This window comes from Tursiops truncatus, chromosome 14 (genome assembly GCF_011762595.2).
Source record: "Tursiops truncatus isolate mTurTru1 chromosome 14, mTurTru1.mat.Y, whole genome shotgun sequence".
Taxonomy (NCBI): Eukaryota; Metazoa; Chordata; class Mammalia; order Artiodactyla; family Delphinidae; genus Tursiops; species Tursiops truncatus.
Window position 1 is genome coordinate 37,756,088 of NC_047047.1, and position 25,415 is coordinate 37,781,502.

The 25,415-nt window shown below is 34.4% G+C and overlaps 1 protein-coding gene across 9 annotated transcripts in view; it reads left to right on the forward strand.

Annotated features, from left to right (window-relative positions):
• Positions 1–25,415, forward strand: part of USP34 (ubiquitin specific peptidase 34) — a 231,689-nt gene that overhangs the window by 79,792 nt on the left and 126,482 nt on the right. For 8 of the 9 annotated variants that reach the window (XR_012325688.1, XM_073791350.1, XM_073791349.1 and 5 more), the window contains 6 exons: positions 18,685–18,810; positions 18,988–19,117; positions 19,782–19,817; positions 20,191–20,321; positions 20,615–21,225; positions 23,376–23,590. Coding sequence is in view for 8 of the 9 variants with exons in the window: in XM_073791350.1 (XP_073647451.1) it covers positions 18,685–18,810; positions 18,988–19,117; positions 19,782–19,817; positions 20,191–20,321; positions 20,615–21,225; positions 23,376–23,590 (1,249 nt within the window). In the remaining variant the exon portion in view is untranslated. The remainder of the gene's footprint in view (positions 1–18,684; positions 18,811–18,987; positions 19,118–19,781; positions 19,818–20,190; positions 20,322–20,614; positions 21,226–23,375; positions 23,591–25,415) is intronic. The other variant, XM_073791343.1, reaches the window with a different exon arrangement.

Below are 25,415 nucleotides of genomic sequence, written 5' to 3' on the forward strand. Positions count from 1 at the left end.
TACAAATTGCGAAATTTTTTGTTGTAGTTCTGTGAAAGATACCATTGGTAGTATGATAGGGATTGCATTGAATCTGTAGATTGCTTTGGGTAGTATAGTCATTTTCACAATGTTGATTCTTCCAATCCAAGAACATGGTATATCTCTCCATCTGTTTGTATCATCTTTAATTTCTTTCATCAGTGTCTTATGGTTTTCTGCATACAGGTCTTTTGTCTCCTTAGGTAGGTTTATTCCAAGGTATTTTATTCTTTTTGTTGCAGTGGTAAATGGGAGTGTTTCCTTAATTTCTCTTTCAGATTTTTCATCATTAGTGTATAGGAATGCAAGAGATTGCTGCGCATTAATTCTGTATTCTGCTACTTTACCAAATTCATTGCTTAGCTCTAGTAGTTTTCTGGGAGCATCTTTAGGACTCTCTGTGTATAGTATCATGTCATCTGCAAACAGTGAGTTTTACTTCTTCTTTTCCAATTTGGATTCCTTTTATTTCTTCTCTGATTGCCATGGCTAAAACTTCCAAAACTATGTTGAATAATAGTGGTGAGAGTGGGCAACTTTGTCTTGTTCCTGATCTTAGAGGAAACGGTTTCAGTTTTTCACCATTGAGAACGATGTTGGCTGTGGGTTTGGAATATATGGCCTTTATTATGTTGAGGTAGGTTCCCTCTATGCCTACTCTCTGGAGAGTTTTTATCATAAATGAGTGAATTTTGTTGAAAGTTTTTTCTTCATCTGTTGAGATTATCGTATGGTTTTTATCCTTCAATTTGTTAATATGGTGCATCACATTGATTGATTTGCGTACTTTGAAGAATCCTTGAATTCCTGGGATAAACACCTTTTGATCATAGTGTATGATCCTTTTAATGTGCTGTTGGACTCTGTTTGCTAGTAGTTTGTTGAGGATTTTTGCATCTATGTTCATCAGTGATAGTGGCCTGTAGTTTTCTTTTTTTGTGACATCTTTGTCTGGTTTTGGTATCAGGGTGTTAGCTCTTCTCTTAACGTTTGATAGAATTCACCTGTGAAGCTGTCTGGTCCAGGGCTTTTTGTTGTAGGAAGATTTTTATTCACAGTTTCAATTTCAGTGCTTGTGATTGGTCTGTTTAATATTTTCGATTTCTTCCTTGTTCAGTCTCAGAAGGTGGTTCATTTCTAAGAATTTGTCCATTTCTTCCAGGTTGTCCATTTTATTGGCATATAGTTGCTTGTAGAAATCTCTCATGATCCTTTGTATTTCTGCAGTGTCAGTTGTTACTTCTTTTTCATTTCTAATTCTGTTGATTTGAATCTTCTCCCTTTTTTTCTTGATGATTCTGGCTAATGGTTTATCAATTTTGTTTATCTTCTCAAAGAACCAGCTTTTGGTTTTATTCATCTTTGTTATTGTTTCCTTCATTTCTTTTTCATTTATTTCTGATCTGATATTTCTGATTTCTTTCCTTCTGCTAACTTTGGTGTTTTTTTGTTCTTCTTTCTCTGATTGCATTAGGTGTAAGGTTAGATTGTTTATTTGAGTTGTTTCTTGTTTCTTGAGGATTGTATTGCTATAAACTTCCCTCTTAGAACTGCTTTTGCTGCATCCCATAGGTTTTGGGTCATCTTGCTTTCACTGTCATTTGTTTCTAGGTATTTTTTGATTTCCTCTTAGATTTCTTCAGTGATCTCTTGGTTATTTAGGAGTGTATTGGTTAGCCTCCATGTGTTTGTATTTTTCATAGTTTTTTCCTGTAATTGATATCTAGTCTCATAGCTTTGTGGTTGGAAAAGATACTTGATATGATTTCAGTTTTCTTAAATTTACCAAGGCTTGATTTGTGACCGAAGAGATATGATCTATCCTGGAGAATGTTCCATGAGCACTTGAGAAGAAAGTACATTCTGTTGTTTTTGGATGGAATGTCCTGTTAATATCAATTAAGTCCATCTTGTTAAATGTGTCATTTAAAGCTTGTGTTTCCTTATTTATTTTCATTTTGGATGATCTGTTTGGTGAAAGTGGGGTGCTAAAATCCCCTACTATGATTGTGTTACTGTCAATTTCCCGTTTTATGGCTGTTAGCATTTGCCTTATGTATTGAGGTGCTCCTGTGTTGGGTGCATAAATATTTACAATTGTTATATCTTCTTGGATTGATCCCTTGATCACTATGTAGTGTCCTTCTTTGTCTCTTGTAATAATCTTTAAAGTCAATTTTGTCTGATATGAGAATTGCTGCTCCAACTTTCTTGTGATTTCCATTTGCACGGAATATCTTTTTCCATCCCCTCAGTTTCAGTCTGTATGTGTCCCTAGGTCTGAAGTGGCTCTCTTGTAGACAGCATATATATGGGTCTTGTTTTTGTATCCATTCAGCCAGTCTATGTCTTTTGGTTGAAGCATTTAATCTATTTACATTTAAGGTAATTATCAATATGTATGTTCCTATTCCCCTTTTCTTAATTGTTTTGGGTTCGTTATTGTAGGTCTTTTCCTTCTCTTGCGTTTCCTGCCTAGAGAAGTTTAGCATCTGTTGTAAAGCTGGTTTGGTGGTGCTGAGTTCTCTTAACTTTCACTTGTCTGTAAAGGTTTTAATTTCTCCACCAAATCTGAATGATATCCTTGCTGGGTAGAGTAATCTTGGTTGTAGGTTTTTCCCTTTCATCACTTTAAATATGTCCTGCCACTCCCTTCTAGCTTTCAGAGTTTCTGCTGATAGATCAGCTGTTAGCCTTATGGGGATTCCCTTGTATGTTATTTGTTGCTTTTCCCTCGCTGCTTTTAATATTTTTACTTTGTATTTAAGTTTTGATAGTTTGATTAATATGTATCTTGGCGTGTTTCTCCTTGGATTTATCCTGTATGGGACTCTCCTTCCTGGACTTGATTGACTATTTGCTTTCCTAGGTTAGGGAAGTTTTCAACTAAAATCTCTTCAAATATTTTCTCAGACCCTTTCTTTTCCTCTTCTTCTTCTGACACCCCTATAATTTGAATGTTGGTGTGTTTAATGTTGTCCCAGAGGTCTCTGAGACTGTCCTCAGTTCTTTTCATTTTTTTCTTTTTTCTGCTCTGCGGTAGTTATTTCCACTATTCTATCTTCCAGGTCACTTATGAGTTTTTCTGCCTCAGTTATTCTGCTATTGATTCTTTCTATAGTATTTTTAATTTCATTTATTGTGTTGTTTATCATTGTTTCTTTGCCCTTTCATTCTTCTAGGTCCTTGTTAAACGTTTCTTGTATTTCCTCCACTGTATTTCTGAGATTTTGGATCATCTTTACTGTCATTACTCTGAATTCTTTTTCAGGTAGACTGCCTGTTTCCTCTTCATATGTTTGGTCTGGTGGGTTTTTACCTTGCTCCTTCATCTGCTGCATATTTCTCTGTCTTCTCATTTTGCTTATCTTACTGTGTTTGAGGTCTCCTTTTCAGAGGCTGCAGGTTCGTAGTTCCTGTTGTTTTTGGTGTCTGCCCCCAGTGGGTGAGGTTGGTTCAGTGGCTTGTGTAGGCTTCCTGGTGGAGGGGACTGGTGCCTGTGTTCTGGTGGTGGGGCTGGATCTTGTCTTTCTGGTGGGCAGGACCGCATCCGTTGGTGTGTTTTGGGTTGTCTGTGAACTTAGTATGATTTTAGGCAGCCTCTCTGCTAATGGGTGGGGTTGTGTTCCTGTCTTGCTAGTTGTTTGGCATGGTGCATCAAGCACTGGAGCTTGCTGGCCGTTGGATGGAGCTGGGTTTTAGCATTGAGATGGAGATCTCTGGGAGAGCTCTTGCTGATTGATATTACATAGGGCTGGGGGGGTCTCTGGTGGTCCAGTGTCCTGAACTTGTCTCTCCCATCCCAGAGGCTGAGACCTGACATCAGGCTGGAGCACCAAGACTCTGTCAGCCACACAGCTTGTGGAAGGGGACCAGAGCCAGGTGAAGCGGAGAGTCCTGCAGAGAAGTGAATAGGCTGCTAGATCTTTTTTTTTTCTTCTTTTTTAAAATCATGTTCTTAAACTTCTTTTTATTTGCTAAACTGATGGGTGAAAAGTGTTTTCATTGATGTTTTAAATTCGGATTTCTTTTGTATGAATCAGGTTGAAAATCTTGTGCTTAACAACCCTTTTTGTTTCCTTTTCTGGTGATGTTTATATTCTTTGCCATTTATCAGTTGCTTTACTTAGTTTCTTTTTTGTAGGAGATCTTTATATATCAGTGAAATCAGACTTTTGTTTGTGTTATGAGTTATGCCTACATTCTGCTTTGATGTCTTCTTGCTGTTTTAGTTAAGGTGGTTTTTGCAGTTGAGTTTCAAGTTTGTGGTTTCACACTTGTGGTTGAATTTTTCATGGCCTGTGGCTTTTATGTTATGGTTTGAAATGCATTTCAAGATTACAAGAAAATTCCTCTTTAGTTCTTTTCTGTACATTTTGTTTCAATTTTATATTTTAATCTTCGATCCAATAGGAATTTATCATGGTTCAAAGGGTCATGTACGTATCCAACATTTTCCCCCCATTTTTTGGTTATATAGTTGTCCCCATTCCATTTGTTCAGTAATTCTTCTTCTCCTCACTGATTTGAGATACCAGTTTTATCTTGACTGGGTCAATTTCTGGACTTTGTAGACTGACCTATTGGTGTATCTAGTCATGATCTATATATCAGAGATTGGTAAACTTATGACCTGTGGGCTGGCCACTTGATTTTGTAAATGGTTTTCTTGCAACTTAGCCTTGCCTATTCTTTTTCATATTTTTGTCTGTGGCTGCTTCCACACTGCAGTGGCAGAGTGCAATATTTGTAACAGAGACCATATCACCTGTAATCTTAAAATATTTATTGTCTGGGCCATCAAGAAGACATTTGCTAGTCCTTGGTTTTATACTAATGTATTTTCTTTTTCCCCCTTGTGTCTATGTAATATTTCTTATTATCTGGCAAGGCTGATTGTTTCTCCTTATATTTTTTTAAAAGAATCTTAATGTCTCTTATTTTTCCATGTGAATTTTAGCATTGATTCTTCTTTAAAAATATTGTTGTTTTTACCGTTATAATGATTATTTTGAGAGGTGAAGTTGTCTTCCTATCCAAAACACGATATGCCATTTGTTTTATTTTGTTTCATTCAGCATTTCAGAGTTATTTGTGTATAGATTTTATTTCATGTTAAGCTTATTCTTAAGGATTTTTTTTTTTTAGGATTTTAATTTTATTTATTATTGCTATTAAAATAGCCATTTCTCCCCTTATATTACTTGCTTTCGTCCATTATACTTTATTTCTTCCTTATACTTAATGATCATTGCATATATACTTTTTATATACTTAAGCATTTTCAAATTTTTGATTTTTAATAATTGTGTGCCTTGAAACCTAATATTGGTTGTGGTAATTTTTCAATATAGTTTTTTAAAATTCTCATATTTAATATTGTCTATTTATACATCATTATCATTTTAACACATTAATGAAGCAGTTCATATTTCAGAGTAATCCTAAAATACTTAGGAAGTTCTCTTTCATAACTTTCAGAAAATGTTCTTTTTAGTAGATTTTTAAATTTTATTTTGTTCATAGCAAGGCAAGCAAAATATGAGAACAGTGATATGGTAAGTAATATAGAATAAATAACTAAGAATAGTGAAGCACTGTTTATTGAAGGTGAAATTCATCAAATTTATAATTAATAATACGGTGTATTAAAACTTTTAGTGTTTTACCCTAGCAAGAGTTTCAAGTAACCTAATAAGGAAATGATTTAAAAATTCTGGCATAATCTGTGATACAGTCTGAAACAACTTAAAATATCTATAAAAGTTAGTTTAACAAGATTAAATAAGTATATTTTAAAGGTCATTTTATTTGGGTGTTTCTGTGTTTTGTTACTGCTTTACTTTTGAATATACCACAGATGTAGAATTATCAGGAATTTTTACATTTGGAGTTCTTTTTATTTGAGCACCAACTGTAACTGGCTTCCAAGTGTCCAGGGTTGGTTGGTTTCATACAGAGTCTTGCGTGAGTTTTTTTTCCCTTCCCTCTGGAGTAAGTTTTTGAGGTCACTTTGCTCACTTGGTACACACACTTCACCCAGTAATAATTGGATTGGCTGCTGGTTTTTTCATTGTTTGTATCACAACTCTTACATTGGAATCCAAGGAGAAAAAAGACAAAGGTGATAAACGGGAAATTGATTGGGAAAAAACAAGTGGTTTATAAATATTTGAAAAATGCTTATCTTTGATTATAATTAAATGTAAGTTCAGCTAACATAATAGCATTTTTATATATTGGGTAATTCTCATTATGTTTAACAATACACTGTATTGACCAGAGTGTGGTATAGCTTTAGGAGAACAGTATAGCAGTTCTCTTTCTGGTAATTTATCCTCTAGATACATGTACATGAAGATGTTTGATACAACATTAACTACACTAGCAGATCACGAATGTCTGTCACTGTAGGGCTAGTTAAATAAGTTTTGGGAAATCTGTTTAATAGAATGTTCTGTGGCCAAGAGAAGGACTGAAGTTGCTGTATTATGCTTATGTGGAACAACCTCCAAGAAATATTTTTATTAAACACTATTAAATATTTATTATTTTATCTAAAACAGTAGTTATTTTATTAAGAGAAGACAGCAAGTACACAGTGTATTCTTTCACTGCGTATTAAAACAGTTATAAAAAGGGGATGTACATACACGTATATGTACTCTTTGTACTTGTGACTGTCTGGAACTATTTTGGAAAATCAGACAAGAAAATTTCACAGGTTTGCTTTTGGGGAAGTGACCTGAAGTAGATGGAGACTTTTATTGTCTATGTTTATGTAGACTGTGAAAATTTTACATGTATTTATTAATTTTTCAGTACATATAAAAACTAGTGTATAAAGTAAACAGTAAACATTTAGACATTTAAATGACTTTCTCTGCCGTTTAAAGTTACTTATTATTCTGGTTTGACTGAGTTACCTCTCTACATCTCCCTCTTCATACCCTCTCACCATAAAATCTTTTAGTCATAGGACATCAAATAAATAAACTTCAGAATCTTTCCACTGTATTGGAATTTATTGTTAAATGCTTTCCATATTTGAAGAACTTACACATAAATTTATGTAACTTCCTGAGATAATAATCTTATCTTAAAATGCAGCTAATAGCTTTTTGGGAATAGATTTTCATGTCTCAATGACAGAAGTAAAATTCCCTAGGATTTAGAAGGAACTTAAATATCATCTGATTCAAATGTGCATTATGTATATTTTGAGGGGAAGTAGTTCATAATTTTCATCAGATTCTCAAAGGGTTTATGTGATGACTAATTTTAGAAATGCTGATATACACTCTCTTGGTTATTAGCTTCTGCATGTATATTTGTACACACATTTAGATTACTGTTTTTTTTGTTTGTTTGTTTGTTTTCGCGGTACGCGGGCCTCTCACTGTTGTGGCCCCTCCCGTTGCGGAGCACAGGCTCTGGGCGCGCAGGCTCAGCGGCCATGGCTCATGGGCCTAGCCGCTCTGCGGCACGTGGGATCTTCCCGGACCGGGGCACGAACCTGTGTCCCCTGCATCGGCAGGCGGACTCTCTCAACCACTGCGCCACCAGGGAAGCCCTAGATTACTGATTTATGAGACATTGCATACTGTTAGCATGTGAAGTTATGATTGTACTTGAATTATAATCTGGCCACTGCAGTATCTGCCTCTATGTTACATCTTATGATTTGAATTCTATTCATTCCTGCTTTTTTAGGAGCTGTTAATATGAATGATGATTCCTTCTTGTATTACATATTCAAACCTCTTGTCTGTACTGTATTCTTTCTTTTATGTTGTTGGGTCTTTTCATATGCCTTTGCTGTCCATACTTAAGGAAGACGACTGGTAAGTGGCCTAGATGTTCTTGGGTGTTGTGAAATATTTTTCCATTACAGCTCTCAGATGGACTCCTGGGAATGGGAAACAGAGGAAGGAATGAGAAAACAGAGGATTTCATGTTCATGTCTCACTCCTGCTGTCCATCAGATCTGGTACTCAGATGAGTTCAGAAATTTTCCCAGTTACAGTGGGAAGATAGACCTATCTCCTCTGCAGCTCACTGACAAATTATTCTGAGCTACAGCTTTCTCTACCTGTACATTTAAAAATGTATTCCCATTCATTTCAGTCATTCAGAAATTTGTTGAAATCTCGTATCTATTATTATTAATAGTAATTTTTTTTTTTGGCTGCACTCTGCGGCATACGGATCTTAGTTCCTTGACCGGGGATTGAACCTGTGTCCCCTGCATTGGGAGCACAGAGTCTTAACCATTGTACCCCAGGGAAGTCCCTCATACCTATTACTGATGCTCATTTTCTTTGTGGGTGTGTTTCTTTTCATTCTAAAATACAGTAACGATTGATTTTCCTCTGTGGAAGATGAGGAAATTCTCATCATTTTTCTCTCCTCATTTTCCACTTGCAGTTTTTATTATGTTATTTTTATTTTTATCAAATTATGTAACTTTTAAGTTCTATACTATAAATTATAATTTCCACAGTTGTTTAATATTAATTTTGTATTTAGCTATATGATTTACCACATATTCTTTTCCTTCATTTCTGTTTTTCTCATTCCTTTTTCCTTATTCCAGGGTTAATTTGTGTTTGTTCTCGTATAATTCACAGAGTAGACTTTTGTTTTCCCTTGTTGGTTTATAAACTGGCCCTGTATACAGAGGTCAGGGAGAAACTGAAGAAAGAGGCAGAGAGATCACTCCAGATTGGTAGGTGGCAGGTTTAATAAGGAAGGGAACTTAACTTATGAGGCTTGTCTTCAGTGGCTGCAAAATGAGTAGATCTCTGCACTCACCTGTCAAATCTTACAAGTTTATAAGAGAGGCCTTAATTGGGTTTAGGCATAAATACTATCCAGATGGTCTCAACCCCTTACTCTCTCTCAAGGTTATGTCCTGGGAGTAGCTCCCACTTTGGGAATGGCAGGCAGGCCGAACATATATTCTAATGATGGAGGGTAGTGAGGAGCCGCTGCTTCCCCAGTTTTAGTTCAAAGGTCAACTGGCAGTCCTGTCCTCTCAATTATCTACACCCCCGGTCTCTGAAGAGAAATTTATGGATATTTTGTTCTGGGTTTCTACACACTTGAGATGTCTGATTTCTTTGTACTTGAAGAGTTTGATTGAATGTCATATTACTAGAGCCACTCTTTTGGTTTCCATCAGAACTGTGTAGTATACATGAAGAGTAGTCGTTTTCTGAACAAACAACTTTTATTTTTAATATTTTACAAAGATAATATCCTATCATTTTCTGTTGGTAGAATATTTCTCTCATGTTCAGGTGTTCATAAATCCCATGAGGGTTTTTCTTTTTAACTTGTTTTGAGTTTTTGGTTGATGGCCTTTAACATATATTTTTTCCTTTATTTAAAAATTTTTTATTGTGGTACAAATATATACAACATAATTAACCAGTAATTTAGCATTTTAACCATTCGTAAGTTTACAGTTCAGTGGCATTAAATACATTCACAGTGTTTTTTTAACCATCATTTGTCTGTATCCAAAACTTTGACATCATCCCCAGTAAAAACTCTGTACCTGTTGAACAATAACTCTCCATTCCTCCTTCCCAGGGGGCTTCTAGTTTCCTCCATTCTACATTGTGTCTGTATGAACTTGCCTATTCTAGGTACCTCATTTGATGGAGTCATACAGTATTTGTCTGTGTCTGGCTTATTTTACTAAACACAGTTTTTTCAGGGTTCATCCATGTTATAGCATATATAAAATTTTTCTTTTTATGATAAATAATATTCCATTGTATGTATATACCACATTTAGATCCATTTATCCATCAGTGGACATTTGAGTCAATTCCACCTTTTGGATGTTTATTGTAGATAATTCTATGAACATGGATGTACAAATACATGTTTGAATCTCTGCTTTCAGTTCATCTGTATATGTACCTCAGGGTAGAACTTTTGGGTCATATGGTAAATCTAGGTTTAACCTGTAGCAACTGCAGTATTTTACATCCCAGCAGCAATACAGGCAGGTTCTAATTACTTCACATCCTTGTCAACACTTTTGTCTTTTTAAAAAAATTTAGCCATCCTAGTAGTTATGAAGTGGTATCTAATTGTGGTTATAATTTGCATTTATTTGCATCTTAATGACTAATGATGTTGAGCAGCCTTTCATGTGCTTATTGGTCATTTGTGCATCTTCTTCGGAGAAATGGTTATCCTTTTTTAAAAAAAAATTAATTTATTTTTGGCTGCGTTGGGTCTTCGTTGCTGCACACAGGCTTTTCTCTAGTTGTGGCGAGCAGGGACTACTCTTCCTTGCAATGCGCAGGCTTCTCATTGCAGTGGCTTCTCTTGTTGCAGAACACAGGCTCTAGGCATGCAGGCTTCAATAGTTGTGGCATGTGGGCTCAGTAGTTGTGACTTGTGCGCTCTAGAGCGCAGTCTCAGTATGGCATACGGGCTTAGTTTCTCAGCGACATGTGGGATCTTCCCAGCACGGGGCTCAAACCAGTGTCCCCTGCATTGGCAGGCGGATTCTTAACCACTGCGTCCCCAGGGAAGTCACAGAAATGTTTATCCTTTGCCTGTTCTTGAATTGGGTGGTTTGAGAGTTTCTGTTAAGTTTTTGGAGTACTTTATATAGTCTGGATATTAATCTCTTATCAGATAACGTAATTTGCAAATATTTTCTCCAGCTCTGTAGGTTGTCTTTTGCTTTCTTGAAAGTACCCTTAGATGCACAAAAAAGTCTTAATTTGGGGACTTCCCTAGTGGTTCAGTGGTAAAGAATCGGCCTTGCAATGCAGGGGACGCGGGTTCAATCTGTTGTCAGGGAACTAAGATCCCACATGCTGCAGGACAGCCAAGCCTGCACACCACAACTATTGAGCTTGCACGCTTCAATGAGAGAGCCTGAGTGCCACAAACTACAGAGCACATGCACTTTGGAGCCTATGCACCACAACTGCAGAGCCCACATGCCCTGGAGCCTGCACATCATAAGTAGAGAAAGAAAAAACCTGCAGGCCACAACTAGAGAGAAGCCTGAGCACTGCAATGAAGAAACCTCGCGCCGCAACGAAAGATCCCATGTGATGCAACTAAGACCCGACCCGACACAGCTCAAAAAAAAAGTCTTAATTTTGATGAAGTCTGATTTATTATATATTTTTTCTTTTATTGCCTGTGTTTTTGGTGTCATACAAGTGAAACCGTTGTCAAATCGAGTGCTGTGAAGATTTTATCCAGTGTTTTCTTAAAAAAGTTTTATATATGTCCTGAGTTTAGCTCTTTGATCCATTTTGAGTTAATTTTTGTGTGGGGGATAAGGTAAAGGTCTATATTAACTCTTTTGCATGTGAGTATCCAGTTTTCTGAGCACCGGTTTTTTTTGTTTTTTTTTTTTTGTAAAGCCTGTCCTTTCTCCGTTGAATGGTCTTGGCACTGTTGAAAAATCATTTCACCATTTATGTGAGGTTACATTTCTGGGTTCTCTATTGTACTCCATTGTTCTATGTTTGTCTTTACGCCATTGCCACACTGTTTTAATTACTCTATTTTTGTTGTGTTTCAAAGTCTTTTTTTGAAGATTGTTTTTGGCTTTTCAGAACTCCTTCCAATTCCATATGAATTTGAGCACTGGATTTTCCATTTCTGCCAAAAGGCTCTTAATTTTGATAGGAATTGTGATGAATCCGTAGATTGCTTTAGGTAGTATTAACAATGTTAAGTCTTCCTATTCATGAACATAGGATGTCTTTCCATTTATTTAAATCATTAATTTCTTTGAGGCGTGTTTGGTAGTTTTCACTGTACAGGTCTTTCACCTACTTTGTTTCATTTCTGAGTATTTATTCTTTGTATGCTATTGTAAATGGAATTGCTATCTTAAATTTCTTGTCAGGTATTTCACTGCTGGTATATCGAAACAGCTGAATTTTGCTTGTTGAGCTTGTACTGTATAACTTTGTGAATTTGCTTATTAGCTCTACTAGCTTTCTATATGTATAAAATCATGTCATTTATGAATAGTTTTACATCTTCCTTTCCAGTTGATTTGCTATTTATTTTTGTGGTCTGATATCTCTGGCTAGAATTTCTATATGGTGTTGAACGGCAGTGATGAATGCGAGCATCATTGTCTTGTTCCTGATCCTAGGGGAAATTTTTTCAGTCATTGGGTACTGAGTGTGATGTTGGCTGTGGACGTTTTCTTTATTCTTAAAGTTCTGAGAGTTTTTATCATGAAAAGGTGTTGGATTTTTGTCAGATGCCTTTTCTGCATCAGTTGAGAAGATTATATGGCTTTTTTCCTTTCTATTAATAGGATGTATTACAGTAAGTGTTTTTCTTATTGAACTACCCTTGTATTCCTGTAGTAAATCTCACTTGGTCACAGTGAAAATTCTTTTAGTATGCAGTTGTATTTGATTTGCTAATATGCAGTTGTATTTGATTTGCTAATATTTTTTGGAGAACTTTAGTATCATTGAAAGAGATATTGCTCTGTGATTTTCTATTCTTAATGAAGGCTTTGGTATCAGGTCAGTGCTAGTCTCATAGAATGAGTTAGGAAGTATTTCATTCTCTTCAGTTTGGGGGGAGGGTTTGAGAAGGATTGGTGATAATTTTTCTATAAATGTTTGGTAGAGTTCACTAGTTAAGACCATGTATTTTAGTACTTTGTTGGGAGGTTGATTACTGACTCTGTCTCTTGTTAACGCTCTATTGACATTTTCCTTTTCTTGAGTCAATTTAGGTAATTTGTGAGGAATTTTTTTTGGCATACAGTTGTTCATGGTATTTTCTTATAATTTTTTTTTTAACCTCTAAGTTTGGTAGTAATATCCCACTTTCATTTCTGATTTTAGCTATTTACATCTTCTCTCTCCTCTTCTAAAAATATTTTTTAGTCAGTCTAGCAAAATGTTTGTTATTTTGTGAATCTTTAGAAGAACCAACTATTGGTTTTGTTAATTTTTTAAAATTGTTTTCCTAATCTGTATTTTATTTATCTGTGTTCTCATCTTTATTATTTCCCTTCTTTTAGCTTTGGGTTTAGTTTATTATTTTTCTGGTTCCTTAAATGATAAAATTAGGTTGTTGATAATTAGATCTTTTTAAATTTACATTTACATTTAATAAATTTCTGTGCAGTGCTTTTTTGCATCCCATGTATTTTGTTTTGTTGTTTTTTCAAGTCATTTGTTGCTAAATATTTTCTGATTTCCCTTGTCATTTTTTTCTTTGACCTATTGGTTGTTTAAGAATGTATTATTTAATTTCCATGTATTTGTAAAATTTCTAGTTTTCCTTCTAGTATTGATTTCTTAACTTCATCATTTTGTGGCCAGAGAAAACACGTATCTTTTTAAATCTCTTGAGACGTGTTTTGTGGCCTAACATATGGTCTGTCCTGGAAAACTGTATTTTAGAAAAGAATACATTCTTTAGAAAAGAATGTTTTCTGCTGTTGTTTTGTGGAGTGTTCTCTCTATATGTCTGTTAGGTGTAGTTGGTTTATTGTGCTCTACGAGTTTTCTCTTTCCTTTCTTTTCTTCTGTCTAGTTGTTTTATCCATTATTGAAGTGGGTTATTGACATCTACAACTATTATTGTAGAACTTTCTGTTTCTCCCTTAATTTCTGTCAATTTTTTCTTCAGTGTTTATTATATATTCTTGCTATATTGAACCTTTTATTAATGAATGATGTTACCTTTTGTCTCTGTTAACCTTTTTTTTTTTTTAAATCTTTAACTGTGGTAGGGAAAAAAAAAACCATGAAATTTACCCTCTGAACCATTAAAAAATTCTGATGGTGTTAATTATATTCATATTGTTATGTAACAGATCTCTAGAACTTTTTCATCTTCCAAAACTGAAAGCCTGCACCCATTGAACAACAACTCCCCAATTCTCTTTCCTCACATCTCCTGGTATCCATCATTTGACTCTGCTTCCATCATTCTGTCTATATATTTCATATTAGTGGAATCCTGTAGTATTTGTCCTTTTGTGACTGGCTTATTTCACTCAGCATAATGTCCTCAAAGTTCACCCATGTTCACCATGTTCACCCACGCTGTGGCATGGGACAGGATTTCCTTCCCTTTTTGGCTGAATTATATTCTGTTGTATGTATGTGCCACATTGTATTTATACATTGATTTGTTGATGGGCATTTGTGCAGCTTTCATGTCTTAGCTGTTGTAAGAAATGCTGTAGTGAACATGGGTGTGCAAATATCTCTTTGAAATCCCACTTTTAACTCTTGGATATATACCCAGGAGTGGGGTTGTTGGAGTATGTGATAATTCTTCTTTTTCTAGTAACTTTTAAAAAATTAAAACTACTTGATTTTAGTATGGTCAGCCCAGCTTTCTTTTGCTCATTATCTACATGGAATATCTTTTTCCATCCTCTCCAGTTTGTGTCTTTGGATGTAAAATGAATCTCTTGAGGACATTGTATATTTGTATCACGTTTTTTAATCCATTCTGCTGTTCTTTGTCTTTTGAATGGAGTGTTTAAACTATTTATTTATTTTAAAAACATTTATTGAAATATAGTTGACTTAGTGTTGTGTTAGTTTCAGCAAAGTATACAGCAAAGTGATTCAGTTATACATATATAAAAATACATATATTTTAAAATTCTCTTCCATTATAGGTTATTATAAGATATTGAGTATAGTTCCCTGTGCGATACAGTAGGTCCTTTTTAATTATCTACTTTTTATATATAGTATTGTGTATATTTCAATCCCCAAACTCCTAATTTATCTCTCTCCCCAAACCATTTATATTTAAAATAATTACTCAAAGAGGAGTTTAATTCTGCCATTTTTCTGTTTGTTTTTTATAGGTCTTTATAGTATTTTTGTCCATTATTTTCCTCCATTACTGCCTTCTTTTTTTAGTTGATTTTTTTATAGTGAAATATTTTGATTACGTTCTCATTTCCTTTTGTGTGTATTTTATAGATATTTTGTGTATAAAGTGGTAATTACATTTGACATATTGAAGTTTTTACAATCTAATTTGAATTTATGCCAATTTAAATACCATACGAAAACTTTGTTTCTGTACAGCTCCATCCCCTTTATTTTGTTATTAATATCACAGATGGCAGTTTTATATAATTTGTGCCCAGTTGTGTAGAATAATAATAATTTTTGTTTTTGTTCTTTAAATCATGTAGGAATTAAAAAATGGAGTTAGAAATGAAAACTATAATAATACTAGCTTTTAATTGTCTGTATATTTACCTTTACAGAGATGTTTATTTCTTCACTGTTGTCTAGCTTCCTTTCATTTTATTCTGAAGGACTTCCTGTTGCATTTCTTGCAGGGCAGGTCTAGTTGTAGGTCTAGTTTTGTTTATCTGGAAATGTATTAATTTCTCATTATTTAAGGACAGATTTTGCCAATTGTAGAATTCTCAGTTGAAAGTTTTTTCTCTCACCCTTTGATATATCATACTTCTTCCTCTGGCTTCCAAGGTTTGTAATTAGAAATTGGCTGATAGTCTTATAGGGTATCTGTTTTATGTGAATTGCTTATCTCTTCCTGCTTTCACGATTAGTTTATTGTCTTTGGCTTTTAACAGTTCGATTATAATATCTCTTGGTATAACTCTCTTGAGTTTATCCTACTGGGAGTGTGTTGAACTTTTTGAATTTGTAGACTTACGTCTTTCCTCAAGTTGAGAAGCTTTTGGCCATTATTTCTTTAAATATACTTTGTGTACCTTTCTTTTCCTCTGGGATTGCTACAATGAGTGTATTGGTAGACTGAGTGGTGTCCCACAGGTCCCTTAGACTCTCTTCACTTTTCTTCATTCTTTTTTCTTTCTGTTCCTTAGATTCAGTAATTTCAGTTGTCCTATTTTCTTCAGTTGTCCTGTTTTCAAGTTTGCTTATTCTTCTGCTTGCTCAGATCTGCTTTTGAGCCCCTCTAGTGTATTTTTTATTTCAGTTATTTTACTTTTCAGCATTTCTTTTTGGCTCCTTTTTATAATTTGTCTTTTTAATGATATTCTCATTTTGTTCATGCATTGTTTTCCAGTCTTCATCCTTTTCCTTGAGCTCTTTTAACATCTTTAAGGGAAGGTGTTTTAAGGTCTTTGTCTAGTAATTCCTATGGGTGCGCATTCTACAAATGACGGGTGCATTTGTGTTGATTTATTTTATTTATTTGGATGGGCCATATTTTCCTGTTTCTTTTTATACTTTGTGTTGGTTTTCTTCTTTTTTTGGTTGAAAACATTGAATTTTATAGTATGGTAACTTTGGAAAAGAGATTCTCTTCTTTTCTCAGAGTTTGTTCTTTTTTAATTGATCCCTAGCCTAAAAATGATCTAATGTGAAAGCTCATGGTCTTTTCAGGTATTTTTCTGAGCTGTGTCTTTCCCTGGGAATGTACAGTACCTTTCTAAATTGTTCTACATATTTGGTTGTTATTGAATGTCTAAAAAAAACCCTGGTGTGGCTCCTTTAATTCCCCCAGTAGTCAATCTCGCTGATTTGGGTTGAAACAATGGCAGCTAACCTCTGTGCCCATACCTCACCCATCAGATGTAGTAATCCGAATTCAGAACACAGAAGTTTGTTATTTGGACATTATTATTTGGACAAGATCATTATTGCCCACCCATGGCTCCAACAAACTGTACCAGAGTCACATATTGCTGTCCCCACAGCTGCCTGCCATAGGGTCAAGGAGTAGGAAATGGGTAGCTGCTATCACACTGAAGGCTGAAATTGGCCAACATTAACAACAGTTTACCAGCCAAGCTTTCCTTTGGGAGCACAAGAGTTCAAATTGGCTATTCCAGAGTTTCAGAGTAGTTACATCAGACAGTTTCTGCTAGTAGTACAGTTGCTTTCTAGGTACAGAGCTGGATTCCTGGTACTTCCTGCTCTGCCATCTTCCCTGACATTCTTTTCTTCTCTTTTCTTTTCAATAACTAGTTAAGAAGCGTCTGTGAACCAACTCCACACTACCATTTTTACCAGGAACGAAAGCTGTCAATCTTAATATTTTTTTTCTGACTTTTGGATGTGTCTTCATAAAGTGCATCTTGAAAAGAGCCTTATGTGTCTTTTGCCTCAGTTACAGGATTACATAATTATCTCTTATGGGTCTTGTTACTTAAAAATAACCAAAATTATATCTATTATGAAAATCCCATTTTATTAATATTTACGCTGGTACAAATCAGGAATTTATCACACAGTATGTTTTAATCACATTTTCATTAGGAAAAGTGTAAATCTGATAGTTACTTCTTGACAAAAAGCAAGTATAAACTGTTAGTACAGTCCAATTATAATGTTAATTAATACTATATTAAAATATTCTTAGGTGAGATCTGTAAAATCGGCAGACTTATAATTGATGATTCACTTCTCAAAATCAAATGATGTTTTTGGTCTTAAAGTACTGCAGTTGTGTAAAGAACACTGTTGAATTTAATAGTAGCATTGAAGTAGATAGAGTAGTTTATTAGAAGTTACCTCAACGTAGAGGAATTCTTCCAGTGTTATTTTATTTTACCTTCTGTTTTAAAATTAGGTTGTATATATTTACCCTGATAAGATGATTTAGTAGAAGAGAGTTTATATGATTTATACCTGAAAAATATAAAAGTCAGTGTTTTAGAATACATTTTCTTATAGACTTTTTATGTATTGTAGATAAGTAGGATACATTTTACCTTTGGAGTCCTGAAATTGGGTATTTCTGACCAAGTCAGATTTGTTGCTGTATCTTGATTTAGCAGTTAGCACCTTTGTAGCTGTAAAAGATGCTTATTTTACATGACATTGTAATATTTACTAGTCATATCTTTGTAAATATTATATTTTCCCTCATATTTACATAATTCTGTTTAGTATAACAAAGGAGACTTTCCTAGTTTATATTATGAAGACCTTGATTATAAAGGGGTTTCTATTTTGTACTGTATTTCAATTAATGACCATGTTATATAAATACTTTATAACCACTTAATGTGAGAAATATAATACAGTCAATCCTTGATCAACATGGGGATTAGGGATGCCAGCTCTCTGCACAGTCGAAAATCCATGTGTAACTTTACAGTTAGCCTTCCGTATCCACAGTTCCATATCTGTGGATCATTATAGTACTGTAGTATGTATTTAGTGGAAAAAAACCCCAAAACCTTGTATAAGTGGATGCACACAATTCAAACCTATGTTGTTCAAGGGTCCACTGTACACTTAAAAAATAATATTTATTTGGTTTTCTCGTCTAATTGTAATTTATTTTATTTTTTATTGCCTACATTTTAATTAACAGTTTAACTTGTTTTTATATTAGTGATATGTTCCTAAATTAAATTGGAATCCTTTTTATACTTGGATTCCAGAGACTATTTATTGCAGGCTTCCTTCTTGAGGTTAAAAAATTATGCTTGTGGTTTGCTTGGATAAAGTGAAGTTCTGCATAAGTGGAATTTTATTTTCACAATTTTATGTACTGCGATTTATGACATTTGGTAATTAACATTTTACTAATATATTTAAAAACATCAGTGTACTAGCCAGCTTCTTCACTTTTAAACTTATATAACTTTTTTGGTGTCAGGTTATTTATATAGTGTGATTATTTTTGACTGTTGTCTCTACTTTTATTTTCTAGCTGAAACACTGTAGTCGGTATATACATGACTTATTTCCTTCACTCATCAAGAATTTGGATCCAGTACCACTTAGACATCTTCTTAATCTGGTCTCAGCTCTTGAACCAAGTGTTCATACTGAACAGGTAATTCATTCAAAACTAATTTTTTTTTTTTGTAAAGTGAAAATTTATTTGTGATCCAGATGATTTAACTTGTAGTTTATTACTGTTGGCATTTCAGTTAGGCAAAAGGATATTAAATTTGTTACAGTATTTCCTAAAACCGCTAATTTCAACCTCTCCTTTTTTTTTTTTTTAAAGACACTGTACTTGGCATCGATGTTAATTAAAGCATTGTGGAATAATGCACTAGCAGCTAAGGCCCAGCTATCTAAACAGAGTTCTTTTGCATCTTTACTAAACACCAATCTTCCCATTGGAAATAAGAAAGGTTAGTAAAGTATAATGTAATTTGAAGTAAGTTGTTCATAGTTTATAACTCAAATTTGAAATAGTTTCTGCAAATTAGTTTCAGTTTAATCTCAATTTGAAATAAGTTGGAAAGGGAGGTGTTGGTTTTCTTAAAACGTTAATAAATTGGGGTTAGGTCATGTTTTTGGTTTACTGTTCAATTAACAGCAATAACGTTTCAGTAGTTACTGGATCTTCTTTCATTAGTGTTCTTTTAAGAAAAAAACAAAACTATGTCATAAAAGCTTTAGAGCTTTTGGTTAGAAACCAGTCAACATGATTTCTTTTAGAAATAATTTTGAGAATAGAACATAATGATACATTTCTCTTTCTGTGTTTTCTACTTCAAAGTTTTCTGTCTTTCCAGGTATTTTATATGTGCTTTTACATGTATAACTTTCTAGGGTTTCCTACAAGTTTATCAGCTTTACCCCTCTTTTTGTTTCCTGACATCATATACTACCCTTTTCTTAGGCTTTCCTGTGCAGGCACCCACAAGTACTACAACACGTGGTGGGGACTTATATTATTGCAGGTTTCCCTACCTATATCTTGTTGATTATGTAATAAAAACAACTGATATGTGCCCCAAAGAAATTCAGTCACTTAGATTATTTCCATCCTGTTTTTTCCTTTTCCTTCAGAGGACGAAGAGCTCAGAAGAGCTGCACCATCACCTTGTAAGTTGAGTCTTAGAAATGTATGGCAAGATGACTTGTAGTTTTATTTTGATGATCATCTAGATTTAATTAATTTTATATAATATATTTGTATCACATTCATAAAGTTCATTTTGCATAGGAGATGTAAATCCTGACTACCTGTCTATCTTACTTACCCTTTTTGCTGAAATCATTAGTATCCTGACTTTTAATTGAAATCATGTATATCTTCTTTAGAAATAATTGGCAAATGTTAACATATTTCCAGATTATATTTTTGGCTACTTAGCGTGAAGCTTTGGTATATCAAAGAATCAAAGGATTATGACATTCTGATAGATCCATGTTAATACAAGTTAGAAGTGAAAAAATCCCCATCATTTTAATATAGGGTCACCTGCAGCCAGTCCTCAAAGCAGTGATAACAGCGATACCCATCAAAGTGGAGGCAGTGACATTGAAATGGATGAGCAACTTATTAATAGAACCAAACATGTGCAGCAGCGACTTTCAGATACAGAGGTATGAAAATACTTTTTCCTCCCGCTTTAAAGAGATTTTTTGATTTTTGGGTTTGTGCCATGTTTATCCTTCGAACTGGGAATATAAACATGATGCCAGTTGAGGCCTTTCCTATCTTTTAAGTATCATTGAGGTTCTTTACTTTTCTTTGAGTTTTTAATTCCATTTTGTATTGTTCAATGAAATTTGTCAGGACTGTGGCAGCCTTTTAAAAAAGTACAGTGTGTTAATGTCATTTACTTTTTTCTTACTGGTTTAAATATTTATTTAAGTCTCTTTGTTTCTAAATATAGGAATCCATGCAGGGAAGTTCTGATGAAACTGCCAACAGTGGTGAAGATGGAAGCAGTGGTCCTGGTAGCAGTAGTGGACATAGTGATGGATCTAGCAATGAGGTGAATTCTAGCCATGCAAGCCAGTCAGCAGGGAGCCCTGGCAGTGAGGTACAGTCAGAAGACATTGCAGATATTGAAGCCCTTAAAGAAGAAGATGAAGATGACGATCATGGTCATAATCCTTCTAAAAGCAGTTGTGGTACAGATCATCGGAACAGGAAATTAGAAAGTCAAGCAGGCATTTGCTTAGGGGATTCCCAAGGTCCATCAGAAAGAAGTGGGACAAGCAATGGAACAGGAAAGGACCTGGTTTTTAACACTGAGTCAGTGCCATCAGTAGATAATCGAATACGAATGCTAGATGCCTGTTCACACTCTGAAGACCCAGAACATGATATTTCAGGGGAAATGAATGCTGCTCATATAGCACAAGCATCTCAGGAATCTTGTATTACACGCACTGGGGACTTTCTTGGGGAGACTATTGGGAATGAATTATTTAATTGTCGGCAGTTTATTGGTCCACAGCATCACCACCACCACCACCACCATCATCACCACCACGATGGGTAAGTCTACCTAAAAATAAAACAGCTTACATTTCCTTTAGGGAGTTAATTATAGCCTATATTTATTCAATTGTGATATATTCTAGATCAGTGCTGTCCAATAGGAATATAATGTAAGCTAAAAATGCATGCCATAAGTATGTAATTTTAAATTTTCATAATTAATTTATTTTTGGCCACGCCCTGCAGTTTGTGGGATCTTAGTTCCCCAACCTGAGATCGAACCCATGCCCCACTGCAGTGGAGACATGGAGTCTTAACCACTGGATCGCCAAGGAAAGTCCCAATTTTTAATTTTCTAATGGGCACATTTTAAAAAGCAAGATGAAACAGAGAAGATTAATTTTAATTATAAATTTTATTTAAAGCAGTAGTATCCAAAATATCATATATCCACATGTAATCCGTGTAAAATTTTTAATAAAAATTTTTTTGTACTAGGTCTTCAATAATCTGTGTATATTTAATACTCCTAACATCTTCATTTAGACCAGCCATTTTTTACATGTGCAGTGACCACAGGTGGCTAGTGGCTGTTGTATTGGACAACACAGATCTAGATCTTCAACTCCTTGTAATAATTGCCTAATAGTAGATAGTAAATTGCTTGTGGAAACTTCCATTAAAGTGTGATCACGAAAAGGGAAATTTTATGCACATTCTAATTTTAGGATATTAGTAAGGATAAAGCCTCAGCATAAAGCTTTTTGATTATCTGTGAAATATACCTATGGTGTTTAATAGTAAGTGATTCTGTCATTTACTAGTGTTACAGTATTGGGCAAGGTACTCAGTTGTTCTTACTATCATTTTCTCATCTATAAAATAGAAACAATAGTACCTATCTCATGGGCTTATTGTGAGCATTTCATGGGCTGATATGATTGGCACATAATAAGAACTTAATAAATATTAGCTGCTATTTATTATTACTATCATTGCAAGTAGTAATATTTGAGTTAATGATGAAATAGGGATATGTAGTTTATCAGGATTTATCTTAAACCTGACTATTTGCCGGGCCTTTCAGAATTTAATATGGTTGTTTGGGAGAACTACACATCCATACATATTCCTACTTTATTTCCTTTGCCTTTTTCTTCTTATCATTAACCCATATGAGTTTACAGTAATGTTTCTTAGTCTTGGCAGTATTGATGTTTTGGGCCAGGTAATTCTGTGTTTTGGATTTACAGCAATGTGAATGCTGCCCTCTGCATTGTAGGATGGATGTTTAGCAGCATCCCTAGCCTCTAGGCCTACATACTAGAGGAATATCCCAAGTTGTGATAACCAAAAATTGTCTCTAGACATTGCCAGATGTCTCCTTGGCCTTCTGTTTGAGAACCACTGGTTTATGGTCTGACATTACAGAAATGCACATTCAGAGCTCTCCCCAGGACATACTGGAGACAAAGCAATTAGTTCATAAAACTGAGGAGGGTAATATGTTCAGTTTGGTACATTGTAAATCTCTTATAGTGTTCACGCCAACGCTCTACCTGAAAAGACCTAATGATTTATTTTTTTATGTTAGCCATTTCCATATTCTCTGTGTATGGGTACCATTTGTGAGTCTAAATCAATCCTGAACTTTTCTTCTTCGTGTTATTTTTATCATTTTGTCTCTACATCCTTAGAGCACCCCGTATGGTACGTTTTAGAAGGGAGGGCTTAATAGGTGTTTATTGAGTTAAAAGTTGCTCAGTTAATACTAACCACATCTAGATTGCAGCTGTAAATTGAAATTTTTTTCCTTATCTGATTTGATTCTGCAGTTGGATGAACAAATGTAAATAAATTTTAAGGTTTCACTTTAAGATTTGAGTTTATAAAAAAATTATCTAACAGTTAAGTTTACTGATTTTGTTTTTCCTAAAATTATTCTCTTTGAAGTTGTTTTAGTGAAGTGTGTTGATGAGCCAGATAATATGTAGGTATATATTGTATAATTAATATATAGTGCAGACTTTGTGGGCTTTTTATTTTTTGTAAAGCTGTCAATATTCCATATTGTTAACAAACAAATGTAGCTTTATTCTTGAGTGGGTTGTAACTTGTGCCAAATGTTTTGAGAGATATTTTTTTGTGATTCACAATGTGTGTTCAAATTTGTAATTGCTGACTTTGTACTCCTCTCTGTGTTACAGTCATATGGTTGATGATATGCTAAGTGCAGATGATGTCAGTTGCAGCAGCTCCCAGGTCAGTGCAAAATCAGAAAAAAATATGGCTGATTTTGATGGTGAAGAATCTGGGTGTGAAGAGGAGCTAGTTCAGATTAATTCACATGCAGAGCTAACATCTCATCTCCAACAACATCTTCCCAATTTAGCATCTATTTACCATGAACATCTTAGTCAAGGTAAGGTTCTGTAGTAAGTAAAATATATTCCTTTATTTAAAATAGGAATAATTTATATAACACATTGTTAAAAGGAATCAACAGTCAATGTTTTGTTACTTCAGTGTTTTTGCCAAGTAATTTTCATATTATAGTTTTTTTCCCCAAGGAAATGAAATTATTATGAATACTCCATCATGAATATGAAGGCTGCAGTTCCATCAAGAGATATTTAACAAGGAAAAGAAATAAAAAATAATATGTATAAAAATTATAGCTTTGTATTTGAGAAAATATATGGCTGCATTAGATTTTATATTCAGGAATTTTAGGACTTAAAAGTAGGAGATTACACAGAATCACATGTTGTATGATTCCATTTATATAAAAGGACTAAGATAGGCAAATCTGTAGAGATAGAAAGTATAGATTAGTGGTTCCCTGTGGCTAGTGAGGATTGGGAGAAATAAGAGGAGGGGTGACTGCTAAAGGGTGAGGTGTTTCTTTCATCTGGGGTGATGAAAATGTTCAAAAAACGATGGTTCTAATCACTCTAAATCAGTCTTAAAAAGATGATAGGACATGACCAAACTCTAAAGAATAGAGGTTAGAAGAGGTTAAAGAATAGGAGGAGATAAAGGAGGAAAGGGAGAAAAATTAAGAGGGCAAACAGTTCTAGAATTGGCAATTTAAAGGTCCATATCCAGCCTCTTGCTTAGTTACATACCATCAGCACTTAGTAGCCTAGGACATGGGTTTTGGGATGCCAGTAAATTATAAACTAAGTAAACCAGATAGATTAGGTTTATGCTTTTAAAGCCATGATCAGACTTGGAGATGCAATATGTGGATCTTGGCAACAACTTTCTGATTTCAACTGTTACTTGCGTATAATCTAGATAAGGTTATTTTGACTTTTTTTTTTTTCCTTTTTTTTGGCCGTGCTGCGTGGCTCGCGGGATCTCAGTTCCCCGACCAGGCACCGAACCCAGGCCCTCAGCAGTGAGAACGCGGAGACCTAGCCACTGGACTGCCAGGGAATTCCCTGTTTTGACATTTTTGTTATTGTGGTTGTTGAGAAATGAATGGGTTAAGATTGAGGTCAATTTAATTTTATACCATATTTATTAAATTTTCACCATTCTTCTATTCTTAACCTGTTTTCCTTTTATTCAGTATTGTACATGTTTTTTTTACTATATGAAGTTAGAAATTGAGCAAAATATTAGATGTATTATTGGTCTCCAAATCTACCTTGTATTACTGTGTATTTAATACTATAGAGAACTCTTCCAACACAGTAAGACAAACAATACAATTTAAAAATGGGCAACAGGTATGAATAAATTTAGTTACTTCATAAATGAAGATATAAAAATGGTCAGTAAATACATGAAAAGATGTTCAATATCTACAGTCATCTGGGAAATTCAAATTAAAACTACAACTGGATATTTCTACTCATTTCGGATGGGTAAAAAATTAAGGACTTAATGATATCAAATGACGCTAAGGATGCAGAGCAACTACAACTCTCATACATTGCTGTGAAGGAGCTTAAAATAGTACAGGCAGTTTAGAGTACTGTTTTAGCAGTTTCTTTTAAAGTTAAACTTGTACTTACCGTATGACCCAGCAATTCCTATTCTAGGTATTTACCCAAGAGAAATGAAAACATACGTCCACAAAAAGATTTGTACCTGAATGTTCATAACTGCTTCATTTATGAACCTCAGCTGGAATTAACTGGTAGATAAACAAATTGTTGTATATTCACACTGGAATAAAAAGGAAAGAGCTACTGATACGTTCAACACCATGACTGAATATCAAAAAACATTCTAAG